General features: G+C 33.0%; 1 protein-coding gene across 1 annotated transcript; it reads left to right on the top strand.

The window, feature by feature from the left end:
• Positions 702-7,299, top strand: LOC109707993 (transcription factor LHW-like). The gene is made up of 10 exons (XM_020229548.1): positions 702-1,013; positions 2,040-2,129; positions 2,529-2,637; positions 3,089-3,130; positions 3,293-3,352; positions 4,165-5,808; positions 5,888-5,989; positions 6,116-6,268; positions 6,362-6,487; positions 6,583-7,299. Exons 1-10 carry the CDS (start codon positions 904-906, stop codon positions 6,766-6,768), a joined length of 2,622 nt encoding a protein of 873 aa, XP_020085137.1. The 5' UTR covers positions 702-903; the 3' UTR covers positions 6,769-7,299.

The following is a 20,211-nucleotide window of genomic DNA, read 5'->3' as shown; positions in this document are numbered from 1 at the left end:
CTTTTTAATTATAATAATATAATATATATATATTATTTTATTTTATTTTATTTTTTATAAATATATTTATTATATAATATTTTATTTATAAATATATAATAATTTATTTTATAATATTAAATATATATTATTATATATTATATTACATATTTATTATATAATATAACTTATTATAAATATAAATTATAATAATTAAATATATTATGATAATTATTATATATTAATAATATATAATATATATAATTAGAGAAAACATATATAATAATTATAATATATTAATAATATATATATTAAAAAATATATTAAATAGTTTTTTATTTATTTTTCTTTTCCTTTCAACAAAACAATTATCATGAAAAACTATTTTTCTTTTTCTACAAATCAAACATAAACAACGTAAAATTTTTTTCCACCGAAATTTTTTTTTCCACCAAAAATTTTTTTTCCACAGTTTTACGTGGAACCAAGCACACCCTAAGCTTTAGATCTAACTCCTCACGAAGTACCCCTCAAGAATGATTATTTACCATCTTACCCTCCACATTAATAATTATAGTAACTCCTGTTCCTTAAAAACCCATAAATGCCCTCCGAGGAAAGGGCAGAAGCACGCGCCGCGCCTCGCCTCGCCTCGCCTCGCCAAAAACTCGCCGATCTTTTACCCCACATCTCCCGCTCTATAAAAACCCCCACCCCGCCCACTCTATTCCGGTTTTTCTCCCAAGCGGTCCAAAGTCCAAAGCCCGTCGCGCTCCGAACCCGGTTCGCTTCTGTTGCTCGCCACTTTCCCCTTCTCTCCCTCCTCGAACTCCACTCCGCGAGAGGAGCTCGAGAGAAGCGGGGAGAGAGAGAGAGAGAGAGATTAGGGTTTCCGCTGCTTCGAGATTCGTGCGGGGGCTCGTAATGGCGCCGCCGGAGCTGAGGGAGGCGCTCGGCGAGCTCTGTGGCGGCGGCGGAGGCGGCGGGGAGTGGTCTTACGCGGTGTTCTGGCGCGCGGATCGACGCGATCCGGGGTAGGTTCACGGTTTCGGTTCCTGTTGTGTGGGGGTTGGGTTTTGGTGCTTTGTGAGTTTCCATTTTGCAGGGATTTGTTTGGTTTTTGCGAGCAATTTGTGGGATCTCTCGCGTTCGTGTGCTCCTTTATGATGTTTCCGTTTCTGGGTTTTGTTTCCGAGTTTCCTTTTTTTTTTTTAATTTCTCTGTTTTTTCGTTGCTTTTTCTTTGTGGGGTTCCATTTCTTCAAGTAACAAGTAATTGTTCTTCCTGAAGCTTAAAATTGCTTCTTTTTTTTCCCTTTTTTCTTTTCCCTTTGTATTAACTAGCATTTTAGTTTTGTGTTCTTCTTTGTTAACTATTGTTTTGAGCAATTTTTTCTTTTCTTTTTATAAGGTAAAAAGTATGAACTTCACCTGTACTGTACCGCATTTTGAAAATCAGTAAACAAAACTTTTTGAATTTTAAATTTACTATCTAAACTTATATTATGTTTGGTTTAACATGTTCCCATCTGAAATTAACAGTATTTTTTAACTTCTCTGATGAAATATATTTTAACCGAACTAAATATTATGTTATTTGGTGAATATTCTACAATTATTTCTATGAAAACCGTCAAATTGTGACAAATTTGATAATTTATTTGGGAGGCATTTACTGAAATCAAACGGAATGAAAGACTAGGTAGTAAAATTGAAATTTTTGAAGTTCAAGTATCCATTTTAAAATGCTTTATAGTTCAGGTGAGGTCAATTCTTTTTTACCCTTTTTTTAATATGTATTTTGTTTTGCCTTATTTGGACGCTACGCGTAGGCTTAACAAAAATTTAATTTTTTTTTGACCTTTTTAATTGGATGGTTTCTCTCGTTTCATGAATTTGAGTTACTTAACTGGCCAGGGATGCTAATGTGAATGATTTTTTGCATAATCATTGTGCGAATTCAACATTTTGATGCTAAATTTCACATCTTTTGAGCTAAGGTTCTCTCTTGCTGAATTTCTTAGTTGTATTAAGTGATATTAATTGCTCTCTAATGGTCAGGTTGCTTATAGTGGAGGATAGCTACTATGAAGATCAAGTTGGAGGAATGGTTGGGAAGATGATTAATCATTTCCACATAATTGGGGAAGGGTATGATTCAACTAGTTTAGTGATTTATTAGTAGATTCAAATTTTCTTAGTTTCTGTTGTTTTTTTTTCGTCAAGTTGAATGTACTCTCCTTTTGCCTTTTGGAATGTTCAGGCTTCAAAATCATTGCTATGTTAGGTTGTTTTCTCCTGAAATGAGTGCATCTGTTTCCTTCTTCAAACATGTACTTGAACCAAAATATAGCCATATTCCTGCATCATTTTATTTTAACTGTTTAGAAGTTTAATAAGCGTTCACCTCATGCTCAGTACTGGAAATCCTGCTGGAATTTACTCATTCAGTTTGTTATTTTTCACTGAAGTTCATTCCTCTTTGGCGGATAAAAGTCGCAACCAGTCATTATGACCTTAAATTGTATGATTCCTCTCATCTTTGTGCAGAATCATCGGAGAAGCTCTAGTAAGTGGGAAATGTCGGTGGATGTATGCTGATACTGATGGTACCGGCTTGAGTCAGACCAACCCCATTGCAAGTCAAGAAATTTTCCAGGTAAAGGTTTCAAAGCAATATTAAGACCAACAAGCCAGCAGAAAGTACAGGCTCGTTTTATCTTGTCTCTAGGCAGAAAGAAAATCATTATAGTTCTTGGAAATGTTTGAGGTTTTACATTAAGGTGAATATTTCCTTTGTAGTAAGTTATCAGTGCTCTCAGTTTGACGACTGGCGAAGTTTAAAGATTATTGAAATTAGGGACATTCTGAGTGGTATTCTTTTTGTAAATTACCGTCATATCTGACAAGGTTTATGGAACATAGTTGAAAATTATGGGAGTATCAAAACTCTTTTACGCTTTTGGGGCATACTATGTTTGTTTTGATCATTGATATTTTTGTTATTACATGGACAATTTGATTATTTAAGTATTTGGACACCTGGTAGATATTGTGGAAATCTTAACCTTTTCTTCCATGGTTAAATGAGTAATTTTTTTTTGTTTCAGGGCAATACTTGGTGGCAACATCAGTTCTTGGAAGGAATAAAGGTTCGTGCCCATCTGTTTACTTAGTTATCTGCTCAAGAACATGTATAACCAATGTGTGCTTTCTTCATACTAGTGGTTTTATAAATTTGAGCTATTGAAACAAGCATCTTTCTCAATTTACTTCTCTTATTTTGACTGCTGATAATGCACCTTCTTTTTCAGACTATTGCAGTAATACCTCTGCCATCGTTTGGCGTAGTGCAATTTGGTTCCACCAGAAAGGTTGGCATTTAATTATCTTCTAAAAGTTGCGACATCTTCATTTAAAATAATGTGGTAGCCACTGTACAATGTCGACTATAATTTAACATCCAAAAATAGTTCTCTGAATAGTGTTGCTTGCTCTAGGCTTAAGCAGTTTTAGTATTGAGAAGAAAGGTGTCACTGCCTTAGTAACGTGCATAACTGCCTGATACGAAATCACATGTTAGCATCAGGACTAATTCAATGCCTTGACTTTGCCGATGGAAAATTTTCCATTGTTGTAATGTCTTTTTGCCAAATATATAATTGGCGTGAAGTGCTAGATTTTTCAAATTGATAGATGTTTCAATTGTTAACGGATGGTAATCAGGGTAATGCATGGATCTGAAGATAACAGGAGCATAAATAGAATGACTTGAGAACTGAGAGCTATTGATGAATAGGAAGTAAAGTGTCTATAACTTCTAAGCATGTAATTGAAGGGGCATTATTGCCGCATAGGTAAGACATTTATGAGAAAGTGTCTACAACTTCGAAGCATGTAATTGGAGGGGCTGTATCAGCGGTGCAGTGAATTTAGTTGCTGCTCTGCCACTGTTGTACATTACCAATACTCCCATGGGAATAGCTTCCGTGGGTATTTGCAATTCTGCTGAAACAGAACCTAAATGAAGAATGCTGTCCAAAATTAAAAGCCTATTCTAAATAACATTGTTGAGAAAACTCAGTGTTTTATCAAACTAACAAGCTGTTTTAAGTATTTCACAATTCTTAGATGAGATATCTTATAAGTACATTGTGTTTAACTTCTATTTCCACTCTTTCATCAGGTTCCTGAAAGTTCCGAGTTCATCAACAAAGTTCAGGATTTACTTAAGCAACTAGGAAGTATGTCAGTTTTTCTAAACAACGGTTCTTATAAGGATATTATTACATATAATCAGCCTGCGGCACTTGGCTGTGCAAGCTCTTTGGGAGATATCTTTAAGTGTTATAATAGCACCAGTTCTCTACAAAGCAAGACGGACATTGATAAAATATCGCATACACAGTTGTTGAGACCTCCCTTTTTGTCTTCAGCTGATTTCTCCAAGGGGTCTTTTAATGCTTTTGGATGTTATGGCAGTGGCAGCAGCATAAATTCTTATATGTCAAGCTATATTGGTTTATCTAAAGGATATTTGAACTTTGGGAACTTCTCTTATCAAGCAAATAACCAATCACATCCAGTCAATGCCGAAACTCATGCGCAATTGGCATCTAGAACACTACCCAGTTCTATTTTTTCTCATAACAAAACTTCTACCTACTTAAACACACCTGGTATCAGCGAGCTTACTAATCCACCTATGATGGGGGAGAGATTGTCATCAGGGATGGGAATGCAAGGGTTTGCTAGTGTTACTTCTTTGAATGACTTTCCTTGCCTTGGAGTTTCATCTTCGTCCTGTAGCGCATTTGGATCATGCAACACAATTTCCAGCACAAGATCTCAAATCAACGAAGCATGCCTCCCTAGTATAGAGAAGTTACTAGATTTTCAGAATTCGTCGATCTGCTCTTATTCCATAGGCAACCTATCTGGTGCAGAATCTCTCGACAAAATCCCTTCCTTTACTCCAGAAATTCCAAATACTTGTCTCACTTTATCCGAGGTTCTTATACCTGAAAAATCTCTATTGTTTCCTGCCAATGAGAGTGCCACTAACTTTGCTTCACAAATGAATGAGACTCTATTGGATGTTGCTTCTGTTTCAGCGGGTTTGGTCCAGACTAAGGGCAATGGTTGCATCGAAGTGATTAGTAGTAAGCTGACCGAGGATCCCACTGCATGTGTGTTCAACTCACTTGGCAGAGGAAGTAACGAGAACACTTCTACAGCACCTACTCAACAAGCTGCTGACAATGACTTGTATAATGATATGGTATTTGAACTCAGTTCCAACGCCCTCATGCAGGAATGCTTAGATGACATTGTCATCCCAGAATTTGAGAAGGGATCCATTTCAGGTGGAGAGAAAGACTTGTTTTCTGAGCTGAGTTTTGAACAATTATTAGAAGCTATAGTCGGAAGTAATAATATTAATAAGACTCCGGCATCTGGTTCTGTTCCTATTAATGTTAAGGCAGCATCTGGCAATAATTCAGAGCACAAACTACCTACAGCTGTTACTGTAGGTTGCCCCTCATTATGTACTACTCAAATACACGTTGTGAACCAGTCGGATAAGGTCATAACTGCACCCTCCAAGGAAGCGTCTTCGAAGTCACATTTTAATTTACAGATTGATGACAGTTGCAGCATGAATACTGGAAATTTGAAGGTTAATCAGCCGAAGAGTACCGAAGAAGCTGTCAAAGTTGTTAAGAAAAGAGCTAGGCCTGGAGAGAGTACTCGACCAAGACCCAAAGACCGACAGCTGATACAGGATCGCGTGAAGGAGTTAAGGGAGATTGTCCCCAATGGTGCAAAGGTAACCAAATAAATTTCAATATTTCTGATGATTTCTAATGACTACAAACTGCCTTATCTTGATCTATATAATATAACAGTGTAGCATTGATGCTTTGTTGGACCGCACGATCAAGCACATGCTATTTCTACAAAGTGTGACCAAGTATGCAGAAAAAATTAAGCAAGCTGATGAGCCGAAAGTAAGTTGATGGCTATAGGTTACTTTTGGCTTTTGGAATCTTAAATGTGTTATCTAATAACTGTTTTTTTTTTTTTTTTTCTCGTTTTCCCTCTTTTCTTTTTTACTTCTCTTTATGGATGTAAAGATGATCGGTGACGAGAGCGGTGTTGTCTTGAAAGACAATTCAAGCGGCAGCAGCGGTGGCGGTGCTACCTGGGCCTATGAAGTTGCTGGTCAAACCATGGTGTGCCCTATAATAGTCGAGGACCTCACACCACCTGGCCAGATGCTCATTGAGGTAAAATACTACCGAAGACTTTTTCTTCTTTTTCCAGGATGACTCAATCGGTATTATTTACATATTTGCTCTGTTCTTTTGTGTCTCAAACAGATGCTTTGTGAAGAACGAGGGTTCTTTCTTGAAATAGCGGACATTATTCGTGGATATGGCTTGACAATCTTGAAGGGAGTGATGGAGATTCGTGAAAGCAAGATATGGTCACGGTTTCTAGTTGAGGTAAAATATGTAAAAAAAAAAAAAAAAAAGTTTTGGCAACTCCCACTTTCCATTTTCTCTCTCCTACTGAAATAGATGCATTCGGTTCAACGCAGGCAAACAGAGACATAACCAGGATGGATATATTTTTGTCGCTTGTTCAACTACTGCAACAAACTAATAGCATTCGACCTAACGAGCAGCTAACGAAGGTTATGGAAGGTGGAGGAGCGTCCACATTCAAGAATTATCAGCAATCGCCCATATCGATTCCAGTTGGTTTGGCTGATAGAGTGCAGTGATCACCGTAATCGAGCTGGTTTAGAAGCTACTTAGAATGGAAGGATTGTGGCATAAGATACCACTGTTTCGGCATTCAAATTCGGTGGACATAACACGCCGTCGAAACGCCCTGGCAGTGGTGAATTCGCGTAAACATGATCGATCAATCATCACAAGATGCAAAAAGATAAGCTGTTACCGGTCGAGTTAGCGAATGTATTCATGCATGGGAAACATAAATTCGCGGGACGGAGAAGCTGCTGAGTTGGGGGCTTAGGAATGTGGTAGAACTTGTTTGTGGACCTGGAGGGATGCAGCTCTTAAGATTTAAGTTATAGTTATGTAGGCTCTTGAGGTTGCGACCATTCGGTTCCTGTTGTTCATTAACCTGTTTATAAGTAGTGTTGATAATCCGGCTTTTAATGGCATTTCATGTTGTTTGACATCAGTAATTTCTCTTTATGGTTATTCACGTTAAACTGAAAAATGATTATGCCATCGCTTCGCGCACGGTACATGCTACAAATCCAAAACTAGTGTGATTTTTTTCACTGTGCATGCATGATGCTCGAGTTCTTCGATTGCGTAAGCACGAATATCCTCGCAGAGCTATGGCAACTAATTAAGGGGGTAATAAATGAATTCAATTGTGCAAAATATGTTGTAATATTTGTACGTTATGTTTAAACTCTATTAAAATTCTTATTGTTGGACAAAATTCTCTGTTCTTTTATATGAAAATATCGAACAATTTCTCACCACACTAGCAAGAAGAATATCTATAAGATCTTCAAATAATCGACTCTGATACCAATTGCTTGGGAGATTGAGGTTGACCTATTTGCGGCAAATCGGATCCGACTTATTCAAGTCAAATCAAACTTAGTCATGCATATATCGACGAAAATGTTTGGCGAGTATGAAATCTAAAGATGTAAGGTAATTTTTTATACAATTCATTATAGATGGAAAAAAAATGAGGAAAGTATATATAAGAATATATATAACTCAAGAGCCATTTCTCGCATGACATTCAATAAAAGGATTTTCTTTTTGTCTTTTCTTTTTTCTCGGGTTCGGATTCTACGAGCTCGGATGTTTAGTTTATGACGCGTCACCCGACGTAGGCTTAGTTTGGTATTAAGGTCTATCAAACGCTATTAGATATAATAGAGTTAAAAAAAAGCATATGTTTCTGCGTTTTTCTATAAAATCGTAGAAAATATATCGTAACCTACTAACCGCAATATGTAGAACACAATATTACATACGGAAACAAATAGAATATTTTTTTATCGTCGTTTCTCACAGCATGTAACTCAATCTCTCCGCAATTCCAAACGAAACCATAGCCAAATCTTACAAAGATGTGATGGAAAGAATTAATCAAATCTAAGAAGGATCTAATAAATTTAATTAATTATAAGCGATCTCATCATTTCTCACGTGCTGGGAGGAATTCTATACTGTCACGCTTGCATCATGTTACCCGTAACAAACCAATTATATTTCTTCTTTTCAAATAAAAGTATAAAAAAAATATTTGTTTATAATTATGATGGGACATATATTTTTAAAAGAAAATATTTGATTGATTTGTTATGCCAAGTCACCCGTATACTCGTTGCATTCTAAAATTTTTCCACGTGCTGGGCACCACACAGAGACATGCCAGATTCAGTCCACATCACATGACGCTGCCCCCGATGTAACCTTAAAAAAACAAAACCCACCCAAAAAAAAAAACAAAAAAAAACAGTTTATCTGACAATGCATTTCACCTAATTTCTCGAGTTAATTAGGATCTCTCGTGCTTATTTTCTATTTTTTTGAATAAAATTTATATATATAAATGGAGGCTAGGACTTAGGAGTGAATAATATATGGATTGCGTGCAACTATTTTATCTAAAATATTTATTTGACGACAAAAATATTTCAAAATATTTTCTCGCTTCTAGAATTTCATTAAACAAATTATCATCTATAATTATAAGCTAATCAATTACAACAAGAAAAGAAATGTCTTTTCTCGAACATATCAAATTACATAAAATTAGTATTCAAAAAAAAAATATCTTTACATTTCTAGACTAGGCCATAAAATATGCACATCACTGACTCACTCATTCAATGCTTCATATTCTCTCTTTAGTCTTTTCAATATTATTTTAAACTAAAATATATTTAAATTTTTGTGAACTCTAGAATACTATAGGTGTAGGATTTATACTTATTTATAGGTGCAAAAGTAGTATTTGGATTTATACTTATTTATATGTGCGAATTAGAATTAAAGTAGTTTTTGGATTTGTACTTAATTATAGGTGCAAAAGGAGTATTTTTTTACAGGAAACGGCAACAATACGGAACGAGCTAGGCCATATTTAGAACACGCTTCAAACAAAAATATAGCTCGTTTATTACTCGAGTTTGACCTAATACCTTTAGTCGAGCTCAGATATGTGGATATGCGTTATGTGATTGTCACTGTTAGATCGTCAAATTTATCGTCCATAAGTGCAGTAATGAATGTTAGGTTTGACGATCTCCATGGTCAGATTGACTTTTTAAAACTTTCGCATGTTTTTGTGGTTTAAATGGTTTAACATGAGAAAAATTATAATCTAATTTAGTTGACCAAATATTAATATATCGTGAATGTGGAAGTGATATCGTATCTTAATTATTATCGTGTCATTAATCATAATATTATTATGTGACTTCCACACTCTAGCAACACATCAATAATATTTAATAAACTTAATTAGATTGTTAGATTTAATTATAATAATTCAGAAGTTCGAACAAAAAATTATAACAAATTAAAATATGAGGAACTAAATAGAGCTCGATCACCTCATAGTTTGAGGGCCAAAAATGTAGTTTAGTCTTAATAAATTTAATTATGGCATGTAATATACACTAATTTGAGTTATATATATAAAATAAAAATGTTACAGATAAAATTATAATTATTTTACTCAACACCAGCAAGTAAAAATGCAATTATCTCTCAAAATTATGGGGACTACGAATAAAAAACTACACATGTATAATGAATTTAAACGGAAACGTGAGAGATCACAAACTCATTGAAGAGAAAAAAAAAAAAGAAAAAAAGAAAGAAAGAAGAAAAAGAAAGGAAACATTAAAAAAAAAGCTAACAAAAATCAAAAGAAGATGAAAATTAAGTACCCCTGATCTTGGATAGATCTCGGTCACAGTGGCTAGATCTGACCGAGAAAGAAAGAAAGAGAAAGAAAAGGAAAGTGCCTTATAACCCGCTCTCTGTAATATTTTTAGAGTCTGTTTGATTCACAATTTGTAATATTACAATAATTCTTCATATTTTTTATTAAAAATATTAATGATCATTGCAATTCAACTCAAATTGGGCAGGTATAAAAAGTGTTAACAAAGTAATAAAATTATTGTAAATTTCTAGGTTGTAAAAATACTACCTAAGTTATCATGAATTAGAAAATACTTTTCTTTTCATACTTGATGAGAATTATTAATAGTTTATTAATAATAATATACTAGTTCTTCACAACCTTCAAACCCAAATGACTTCTTAAGTTAAGAACAAACATGCCATTCAAATATAAAATATACAGCATTCTCACAATATTATAACAGAGCTAGGCTCCTATGCTTTCGAAAGTACGGAGGCCTCCGTGCTTGTAAGTTGTTTTCGATGGTGGGATGTCCAATTCGGCGATCGGTTCCATTAGACATGATCTACGCTATTAGAACTATTTAGAAACCAAATTTCATAATTTTTTAATTTCATTTGCCTAGTAAACGAGTAGTCTCAAAATGAACGGTTGAAAATAAAAATCTCATAAAAAATAGTGATAAATGACTCAAATTTCAAATCGAAAGTATTGTTTTTACTCTTGATGTTAAGTAGAATGTTCTATTAAAATTTCATGTAATTTGGATACTTCTACACCGTTGAACTTAAAAACGTGCCACATCGACCGTTAAAATAGTCATTTTTGAGACCCTCTGATCGCTTGGTAAATGAAGTCAAAAAATTATAAAATTTGGTTTCTAGATAGTTCCAATAGCATAGATTATGCCTAACGGAGCCGATCGTCGAATCGGATGTCCTATCATCGGAAACAACTTACAAGTACGAAGACATCCGTACTTTCGAAAACACGAAAGACGTACTATATATATATATATATATATATATATATATATATATATCCAACGAAACCGACTCCAGATGAAAAGATGAACCACGTACGGCTGTCCTTAGCTTTGTTGGTTGTTGGAAATTATCGGTCACATTCTCTTTTTTTTTCTTTTTTTTTTTTAAGAATTTTCCAATATATTATAATATTAGAGTGAGTAAATGTTAACCGGTCCTTTTTTGTTTTGTTTTTTGTTTTTTTTTTTTTTGGTATGATAGGTGAGTTGGGTTTTCAACTAAAAAAAAGAAAAAAGAAAAAAGGTGGAAACGACAAAGGAAAGAAAAGTGCTGCTTCTCTCATGCATGATAACCCTATGTTGCCCACTTTACGTAATAAAAAATAAGAGTTCCTAAAAGGCTATTAGGTACATGGTGATGACCTAATTCTCCCACTTGAGAGAGAGAGAGAGAGAGAGAGAGAGAGAGAGAAGTAGTAGGGTGAATGATATATGTGATAAGTTTGTTGGTGCCTGCTTTGTTTCCTCCTTTATTTGTGGGTGTCATTTTCACATGCCAAATAGTAGTATGCGCGTGTTTCCACCTCTCTTTCTATATATAACCTCTCTTTCTATATATATCACTACAACAGAATTAAGTTATAGAAACACTTATTTGGAACACTTTTGAATAAGTGTCTCATTTATACTAAAACTTAAAAAAACATCTACTTATGCCTAAATATAAAGCCCAATCCAACCAAAAATAAAAGATTACTCTACTCAACCCACTACACCCAGTCCATTTGACCCGATTACAAACAGAAAAGAAAAAAAAAAGAAAAATCAATTATCATCTTTTCTTCTCTCTTCACTCATTCCACTGAAATTCTAGACGAAGAGCATTTCCTGTCGTCCTCCTCCGCCACCGCAGCCAACGAGATAGAGTTTCGGCGGTTACTAAATACTTAAATAAGTATTGGTAAATTAGCAGCACTCTTTTAGGTTATAGCGACACTTTTTAACTGTCACTATATACCTAGCGACCCCACATATAGCAACACTTTTTAAAAGTGTCGGTAATTTTAGCTAGCAGCACTTTTTTGACATGTACCTACATTTAAAAGTGTCGCTATAGACCGTTTTTGTTGTAGTGATATATATATATATATATATATATATATATATATAATTGAGCTAGAATATTTTCAAAAATACCTAAAGAATTTTTAGGTTTGTAGTTTTTGGATGGAGTGATATAAGAATAAGATGATGGAGATATATGGTGATAGATAAAGTAATATTTAATCCAAATGCTATTAGTAATCAAAGGATAGATCTAAAGATTAGAAACTTAGAAATACCAAAGAGTTGGTACTTCTAGGTGTATTCTAGCTCAACTATATTTTTAAAAAACTTTGTTTACAATAATATGGTGGAAAAAATTTACTAATTCAAAGTTTATCGGCTATGTTAGAAATTCACATGTGAATATACCCACGTCAAATAATTAATTTCTGCTAATGAATCTAGATACGTGTATTTTGGACCTTTGTATTTCTGCACCGAACTTTCCCAACATGTTTTTATTATGATTTTTAAATCATGCGATCTTATAAACGGCATCGGATTTCAAGGGACATTGGTGGTTTATAGTGTGGCTGGTTGAACTACTGGACTCCAATTGGTTTTGAGAACAACATTTGTTTTCAATTGGAGCCTACCATTATTGAATGCTCCAATATTAGATTAAACGCTACACATTAATTGTCAAGGAAGTGATGGTTGTAGGAGAGAATAAGCATGTTGAAGAATAATACGACTACATGCATGGAACATTCGCAATTAAATGCACGTGGAAAAATAGTAATCGATGATCGAGTGTGTGTATATATATAGAGAGAGAGAGAGAGAGAGAGAGAGAGACGGAGACAGAGATAGAGACAGAGAGAGACAGAGAGAGTCCGGCCGGTATACTATCGGTAGCATAGAGGCCTTCATGCTATCAAGTTGTTTTCAATGATATAGCTTCCAAATCGACGATCGACTCAGTTAGACTTGAACTACACTATTGAAAGTATTTGAAACCTAAATTTCATAATTTTTCGATATCCTATCAAACGAGTACGTAGTCTAAAAATGAAGGACTAAAAATAAAAATTTCATAAAAAATAATGATAAAAGATTTAAATTTAAAATCAGAGGTACGGATCTTACTCTAAATAGTGAAAAGAATTTTCTATAAAAATTTCGTCAGATTTGAATTGTTTTACATTATTAAATTCACAAACACATCACATCGACTATTAAAATTGTCAATTTTGAGACATTTTAATCACTAACCAAATGATGTCAAAAAGTTATAAAATTTAATTTTCAAATACTTTCAATAGTGTAAATCAAGTCTAATAGAGCCGATCGTCGATTTGAAAGCCGCGTCATTAAAAACAACTTGGTAGCACAGAGGTCTCCGTACTACCGATAGTATACCAATCTAGTTCTATATATATATATATATATATATAGTCCGGCTACTATACTATCGATAGTACCAAACCCTTGGTACTATTAAGTTTTCTACCGTTAGATCTATCCTTTGATCATTTCCAGCTGTTAGATTATACTATTAATTAAACCAACCACTCACTCAACCCTAGAGGACTACTATCAATTTAACCGATGACCACTATCATCCTAACCGCACATCTTTTCATCCAACGACTGAAACTCAATAGTACCAAGGGCTTGGTACTATTGATAGTATAGTAGCATAATTCTATATATATATACACACACACAAGAGGTCTACTTTACGTAGGTTTATAGTCTCTTGCACAGATATTATAGTTTTGTATTAAATTCAGTTTTATAAAATTGGCTCATACTCTTTCCCCATTCAATGTGCGAAGAGAATGATTCTTAAAGCTACTTTGTGCCCAATGCCCTTAATTAAGACGTAATATCCTTTGTTTTATAATTACTTAAACAAAGAAATAACCACTGTTTTAATACGCAACTATGAAGTGAGATCTAACATACACGACCTTTTCTGTTACATAACGAAAATTGATGAAAATAAATATAAACTTAATGAGTTGAAATCCTATTAATTCTCCAATAATTTAAGCCATTTGAGACAAATGGTTATTTCACACTATTTAATATGAAATCAGAATCGTAGATTTTGAGTTCAAAACTCGATAAAACAACCAACATGAACTGCTCTCACTTTCGTGGAGTATTAATTGAAACATAGTCACTACTTGCATTTAAACAGACGACAAAAGCGTTGACAAATCATTTTGTAGAAACTCAAGTTGCGATTACATACACTTTGATTAATTTTCACTGGAATTTCAGTTTCTTTAAAACCAACCACATAATTAAGCTTAAGCTGACTCAGCTGACATGGGCATGTGATCCTCATTTTGGTCCCAATGGATTTAAGATACATCAGCACAAGAAACAGGTCCTTTGAGGTACGTAGCCTCCTATGTGGCAATTAATTCTAATTCTATATGTTTTGAGCTTCAAACCACAACATGCATATATTATCCATTTACATCAATATATGACTTTTTATGGTGCCAAAGATTATATATTAAATGTATCCTTGATTAGTCCCACCTCTTATAAAGAAGGAGCACTACATACATTCTACTCCTAAATTCTTTCTCATTTATAGTGTTGGGTCCTTGTCACATAAGCCTTTTATTAGTAGTCTACGTTGGTGGTTCTACTTTTGATGTATTTAACACATTAACTTATATATTTTAGATCTCTTTAGATACTTTCCACAGCATAGAGATTAGAGAGTGATTAATTAAGTAATTAATTAATTAAACAACTGTTACCGACCTTTGCTTATCGTTGAGAGAGACATCTTAGTGGGAGGTGAAATTTCAAGGAAACAAAAAAGAGGAACATTCTTTATATATGGCGTGTGGCCTGAGGTTTTTTTTTTTTTTTTTTTGGGGAAAAAAAAAAAAAAAAAAAAACTCAGTGATTAAAAGATTCTTTATGGCATGTGCCCTGAGGTTAAGATGGTACTTTAAGGTCATGACATACTAAGATTTTTTTTTCCTGTTTTGTACAAAATTTATATCTGATTAATCTTTATTGAGTTATATAGGACAGTGATTAAAGATTTAGGTAAGAATAATATGGTAATTATAAATTAAAATGATGTTAAGGAAAATTTTATTCTAATATGTACTTTTATGCACGATGAGTTGACGAGAATGTTTGATTGATTATTACGATTCATACGAAAGTGCGCAAAATGCTAGCTACATAAAAGACTTTTAATTGCTATAACATTTTGGTCTTTGAAAATCCAATCCGAATAGTAATAAGATCATTTATCACTAGGTGATTGTGTGAGGGTAACACCCCCACTAGCTAAATAATTTATAAAGTGACGAGCCTAGTGCATATGTTAGTACAAATATTATTTATCTAATAATCTAATAATACATGTGATTACCCACTATCTCTACTGCATGTGTCAAAGGATTTAATGATTAGTATCAATCCAAGATTACAATTTCAAAGTTTAATTATTTTACATTTTTAGGTAAATTTATATTAAAAAATTAAATAAAACGCATAGCATGCTATCTTTCTCTAAAAAAAATGATGGCAAAAATGGCGTATTCATCTTTGCTTAAAAAATAAAAATTAAGATCCGATCAAGGCTGCTAATTATCCATTTGATTTGCAAAATAATCTTAAGTTAATCTACCCGCAAATTGCATATATGAGCCACGCATTTAAGCCTGGTGCATTATATATATATATATATATATTTATTTATTTATTTATTTATTTATTTATTTATCATCACATCAATAGCCTTTTAAGATAACAATCGCTCAGTGCTCTACTTACAAATCCATGGATTTAAAGCGAAAGGCAAAAGCAAATCTAATTTGATCCTCCAATATGCATAGACTTGTCAACAATTCCAAAAATATAAATATAAATATAAGAAAAAACTTCAAATACCATCCGTGTGGTTTCACATTTTCTCACTTTAGTACTCTGTGATTTAAAGTGTATCAATTTAGTGCCTTATGGTTAATTTTATTTTTACCTCATTATTATTGATTCTACTAATTTTTTTCTTTAAAGCAGTGACAAAGTTAAAACTAAAGTGTACAAAAGTGAATATTCGATAAATCTAGATAGTGTATCTGAAGTTTTTTGTATATAACTTAACGAAATATTAACGAAAAAGCTGACAAAAAGATAAAAATAAAATCACAGAACACTAACTTGATACACTTTAAACTATATGATACCATAGTAAGAAAGCGCGAAATCACGAGGATGATATATGAAGCTTATCCTAAATATAAACATAAACAACATTAGCATATTCTTGAATTATGCGGAACCGGCGCCCGCAATTCACCCGACACGACGACCCCATATTCAAAAACGTCCGCGTGCGGACTCCTCCCGCACAAACGTGCGAGCTCATTGGACCAGGCCCATTTCCAACGGCCTTATCCTGGTTGAGTCTCCCCCAAAAATAAATAAAATAATCCGACGTGCCATATTCTTATTGGTCCGGAGTATGGGCCCCACAACCGAGCCCAATGTATTGGGGCGCTTTAAGTGTGTGTTTGGATTGAGTACAAGAGGGGGATAACCTTATCGCCCCTCTTGTACCCGAACACCAAATGGGTGGGTGGGAACAAGCTGCTCCCACCCATATCCGTACCCATATCCGGTACGGATATGGGTGGGAACAGTTTGTCCCCCCCCCCTGCCCCCGCCCCGGTATATAGAGAGAGATATTTTTATTTTAAATTTTTAAAATTTATAATCTCAAAATTTAAATTTATAATTTATAATTAAATTTTAAAGTTTAAATTTTAAATTTGATATTTTTAAATTTAAAATTTTTAATTTGATATTTTTAGTTTTTTAATTTTAAATTTGATATTTTATAACTTTCAAATTTAAATTTGGTCTTAAATTTAAAATTTGATATTTAAAATTAACATTTTGAAAATTAAAATTTAAAATTTTAATTTAAAATTTAAAATTTTAAAAGTTAAAATTTTCAATTTAAAATTATAAGTTTAAAATTTAAACATTTAAATTCAATTATAGGGTAATATCATTATTTTTTATTTATAACCATCAACTATTTCTCTGATTCCAAATAACAATCCAAACGCAATTTTTCTAGTTCTAGCTTATACTCATATTTTTATCTAAACAAAAAAATATTTTTGTTCTTATAAAAACTCATACTTATACCTATCCCTGATATAACTAGTTCCTACTAATTCCCGAACCAAACGAAGCCTAGCGGACACTGGTCAATTCCATGCACCTGACCTAACCTGATTAGACAAATTAATTATTCTAAAACTCAATTACTTAAAACTTTATTAGGTCAAAAACATTGATTAGTTCTTTTGTGTGGAGTCTTTGTTCTATGTCCCCCATTCATAGAAGTGTGCACCACTTTTTATATTTTAAGTTATTATGAAGTTTAAGCTAGTTGTTTATTTTTATAAATTTATAGCTATATAAATTACATAAAATATGTTAATCAAATCTGTATAGATAAATAACACAACTAAATTTCAATGTTAAAGAGTTTATACGTACTAGCTCAAATTGAATAAATTAGATGTCAAAAAAAAAATTTTGAGGTTATACAATCAGATAAAAGTAGACGATAATTCACATAAATTTTATACATTTCTATCCTTCTTTTTTGCATTAATATTGCATTAAAGATCCATATATGTAAACAGAAGTAAGCACCTTGTAATTTTTTTTTTTATCATTGTTGATGATTTATTATTCAAATTTTTTATTCAATAATATGTGTTGTATTTTAACTAGTGCGGAATATAACATAGTAAATAATTTTTAGATAATTTTTCCGTGTTGTGGAATGTGACGTACGCAAGAGCTAGCTGGTTACCACGAATGTAATGGTGACCAAGTTAGATCAATGATCTGGATCCTTAAAAAAATATAATAATAATAATAATAATAATAATAAGAGAAAGGAAAACGAAATCCACGTCCTCTTTATTCGTTCACCTGATCCGTACATATATAAAAAAAGGTGCGTACTGCTTTTGGAAAAAGTGGCTCGATCATCTTGTGGGAAGGGTTGGTCGAGCTCTTTCTACACATTCTTTTTCAACATGCGTGACTTAAATTTGGCTCCATTTGGACTCATAGATCCGGGTCAGATGCGCACGCTCTATACTATCGGATATTCGGATCCTAATTATAATAACACCACTAATGGATTGGTCTAGCTAATTAATAGTTTATTCAAAGTTTCTTACCTTACCTAATTCGATCGGAGTCAAACCCTAAATTGACCTAAAACTTTATTTCGTGCGCAAGAACATAGCAGCTGGCTTTGAATTCAGAATATCTGTTTAAGTCCGTTTTCATCTTCAGTTATTTTATATAGAAATAGCGAGAATCAATCAGAGGTCTCTGTGTTGCTGAAAAGTACGTACAACAATAGAAGGATTTTTTTTCCCCTTAAACATCATATATATAACTTCTTTTTTTTTTTGCACAATAAAAATAGTTTAGAACTTATCTTATGCGATACAACTATGATAAAGAAGACTTTTTCAAAACTTAAACTGATGGTGGATTGCCAACTGTTGATGTTGCATGTGCCCTCCATTACTTAGTTTTCATTTCAAGAACCTTAGGGGGAGGATCCAAGTGCTTTACATCTCCTTTAATGCTGTTATTAAATATGAATATAATTATAAAATAATTATCTTTTTAATAGTTTAAACGTCAAGAGATAAATGGTTGTTGTTTCACTAAACTTTAACATGGAACTAGATCAAAAAGTTCTGAGTTCGAATCTAATCAACTCCTAATGTTATTTAATTCCTCCTTATGAGTACTAACACACCAACTATATTGTACTCTTCTTCAGAAACAAGAGGATGTACACTCATGCATGCCTAAAGTGCATGTTTGGTCGCGGAATTAAGTACATATCTTACCTAATATTTTCATTTAATTCTTTATTATGAGTGTCAACACATTAACTACAAAGTACTTGTTAGCAGTAAGAGTCATGCCTAATTAAAGCATATGTTTGGATGCAGAAGTACCTTATTTGGCACTCCTTTAATTTTATTCATTCAAGGTGTTGCAAAAAAACTGGTAGCTTTGGGGTATTTGTTGGGTGTTTATAATAGTGTACTGTATATTATTTTGGAATAAGAGAAATTATTTTGTAGGTTATTAATTTCTTTTTGCTCTCTTTGTAGTTATTAATCTTTTCGTAGGTTATGAATTTCTAGCCAGGTTTATTATAAAAAAATGAACAAAGTAGTTAATTTGCTAGCTCTCTCTCAAAAAAGAAAAAAATCTTTTTGTTCTAATTATAGATATTGACTATATAGTCACACCTTGTATGAGAGTAGGAAAAAAAAAATTTTCTAGATAGAAATCATAAAAAGAAAACTAAATTTATAGCAAATAAACTATCATTTATGGCGCTCTTTGGTTCCTAGAAAAAAAATAATTTTTGATTTTTTTTAGATTTAATGAAAAATTAGCATTTTTATTTTAAAAAAAATATGAAAAATGCAAAGAACTAAAATAAAATTTTTCATAAAAATTTTTCATGCTTTTTCTAAGAATCAAACAATCTGTTACGATATTAGTAAAACACAGAAGAGACCTAATGGTACAAGATATGTTCAACTATTTCAGATAAGAGAAGAATGATGTCCCTCCTAATTAATTCAAAAAAAATCGATAGGAACAATTCTCGCACGCGAGATCTTTCTATCTGCCATTTATATAATTTTTAAATTCTCTAATAAAAGATGAATGAAAAAAATCTATCTCACTATAAAGATTGTCGGCACCAAATTTTTGCTAAGATCATGTCCTTGGGCACCCATGCTATGGTACTTTTGTCAGCTTACATTGTTTCTGTCATATCCATCAATCGATCAATTCCCCACCACAAAAATGGTAAGAAATCCAGAGTGGATTAAATCCAAATTGGGTTCGATTTTGGGTTGACACGATGACTCTTTTGTAAGCACAAGTGTTAGCCACCCATGCATGCACACCAAAGGAATGTAGTTGAATCCCACTAAATAGTTTGTTTAATCCGGGGTATCACCACATGACACATCAGCTTTGAAAAAAAGGCTGCTTGTATAGAGGCTAAAACTGGTGATCACCATGCATCATGCATGCCCATGGAAAAGTTTAATCCCATATCCTCCTCTTTACCCACTTAATCCCCTTCATATTATATGCAACATGCATGTATATATGTTACTT

The sequence above is a fragment of the Ananas comosus genome, linkage group 3 (assembly GCF_001540865.1).
Source record: "Ananas comosus cultivar F153 linkage group 3, ASM154086v1, whole genome shotgun sequence".
Classification (NCBI taxonomy): domain Eukaryota; kingdom Viridiplantae; phylum Streptophyta; class Magnoliopsida; order Poales; family Bromeliaceae; genus Ananas; species Ananas comosus.
Note: the sequence above shows the minus strand (reverse complement) of the source record. Positions and strands in the feature narration are given on the sequence as shown.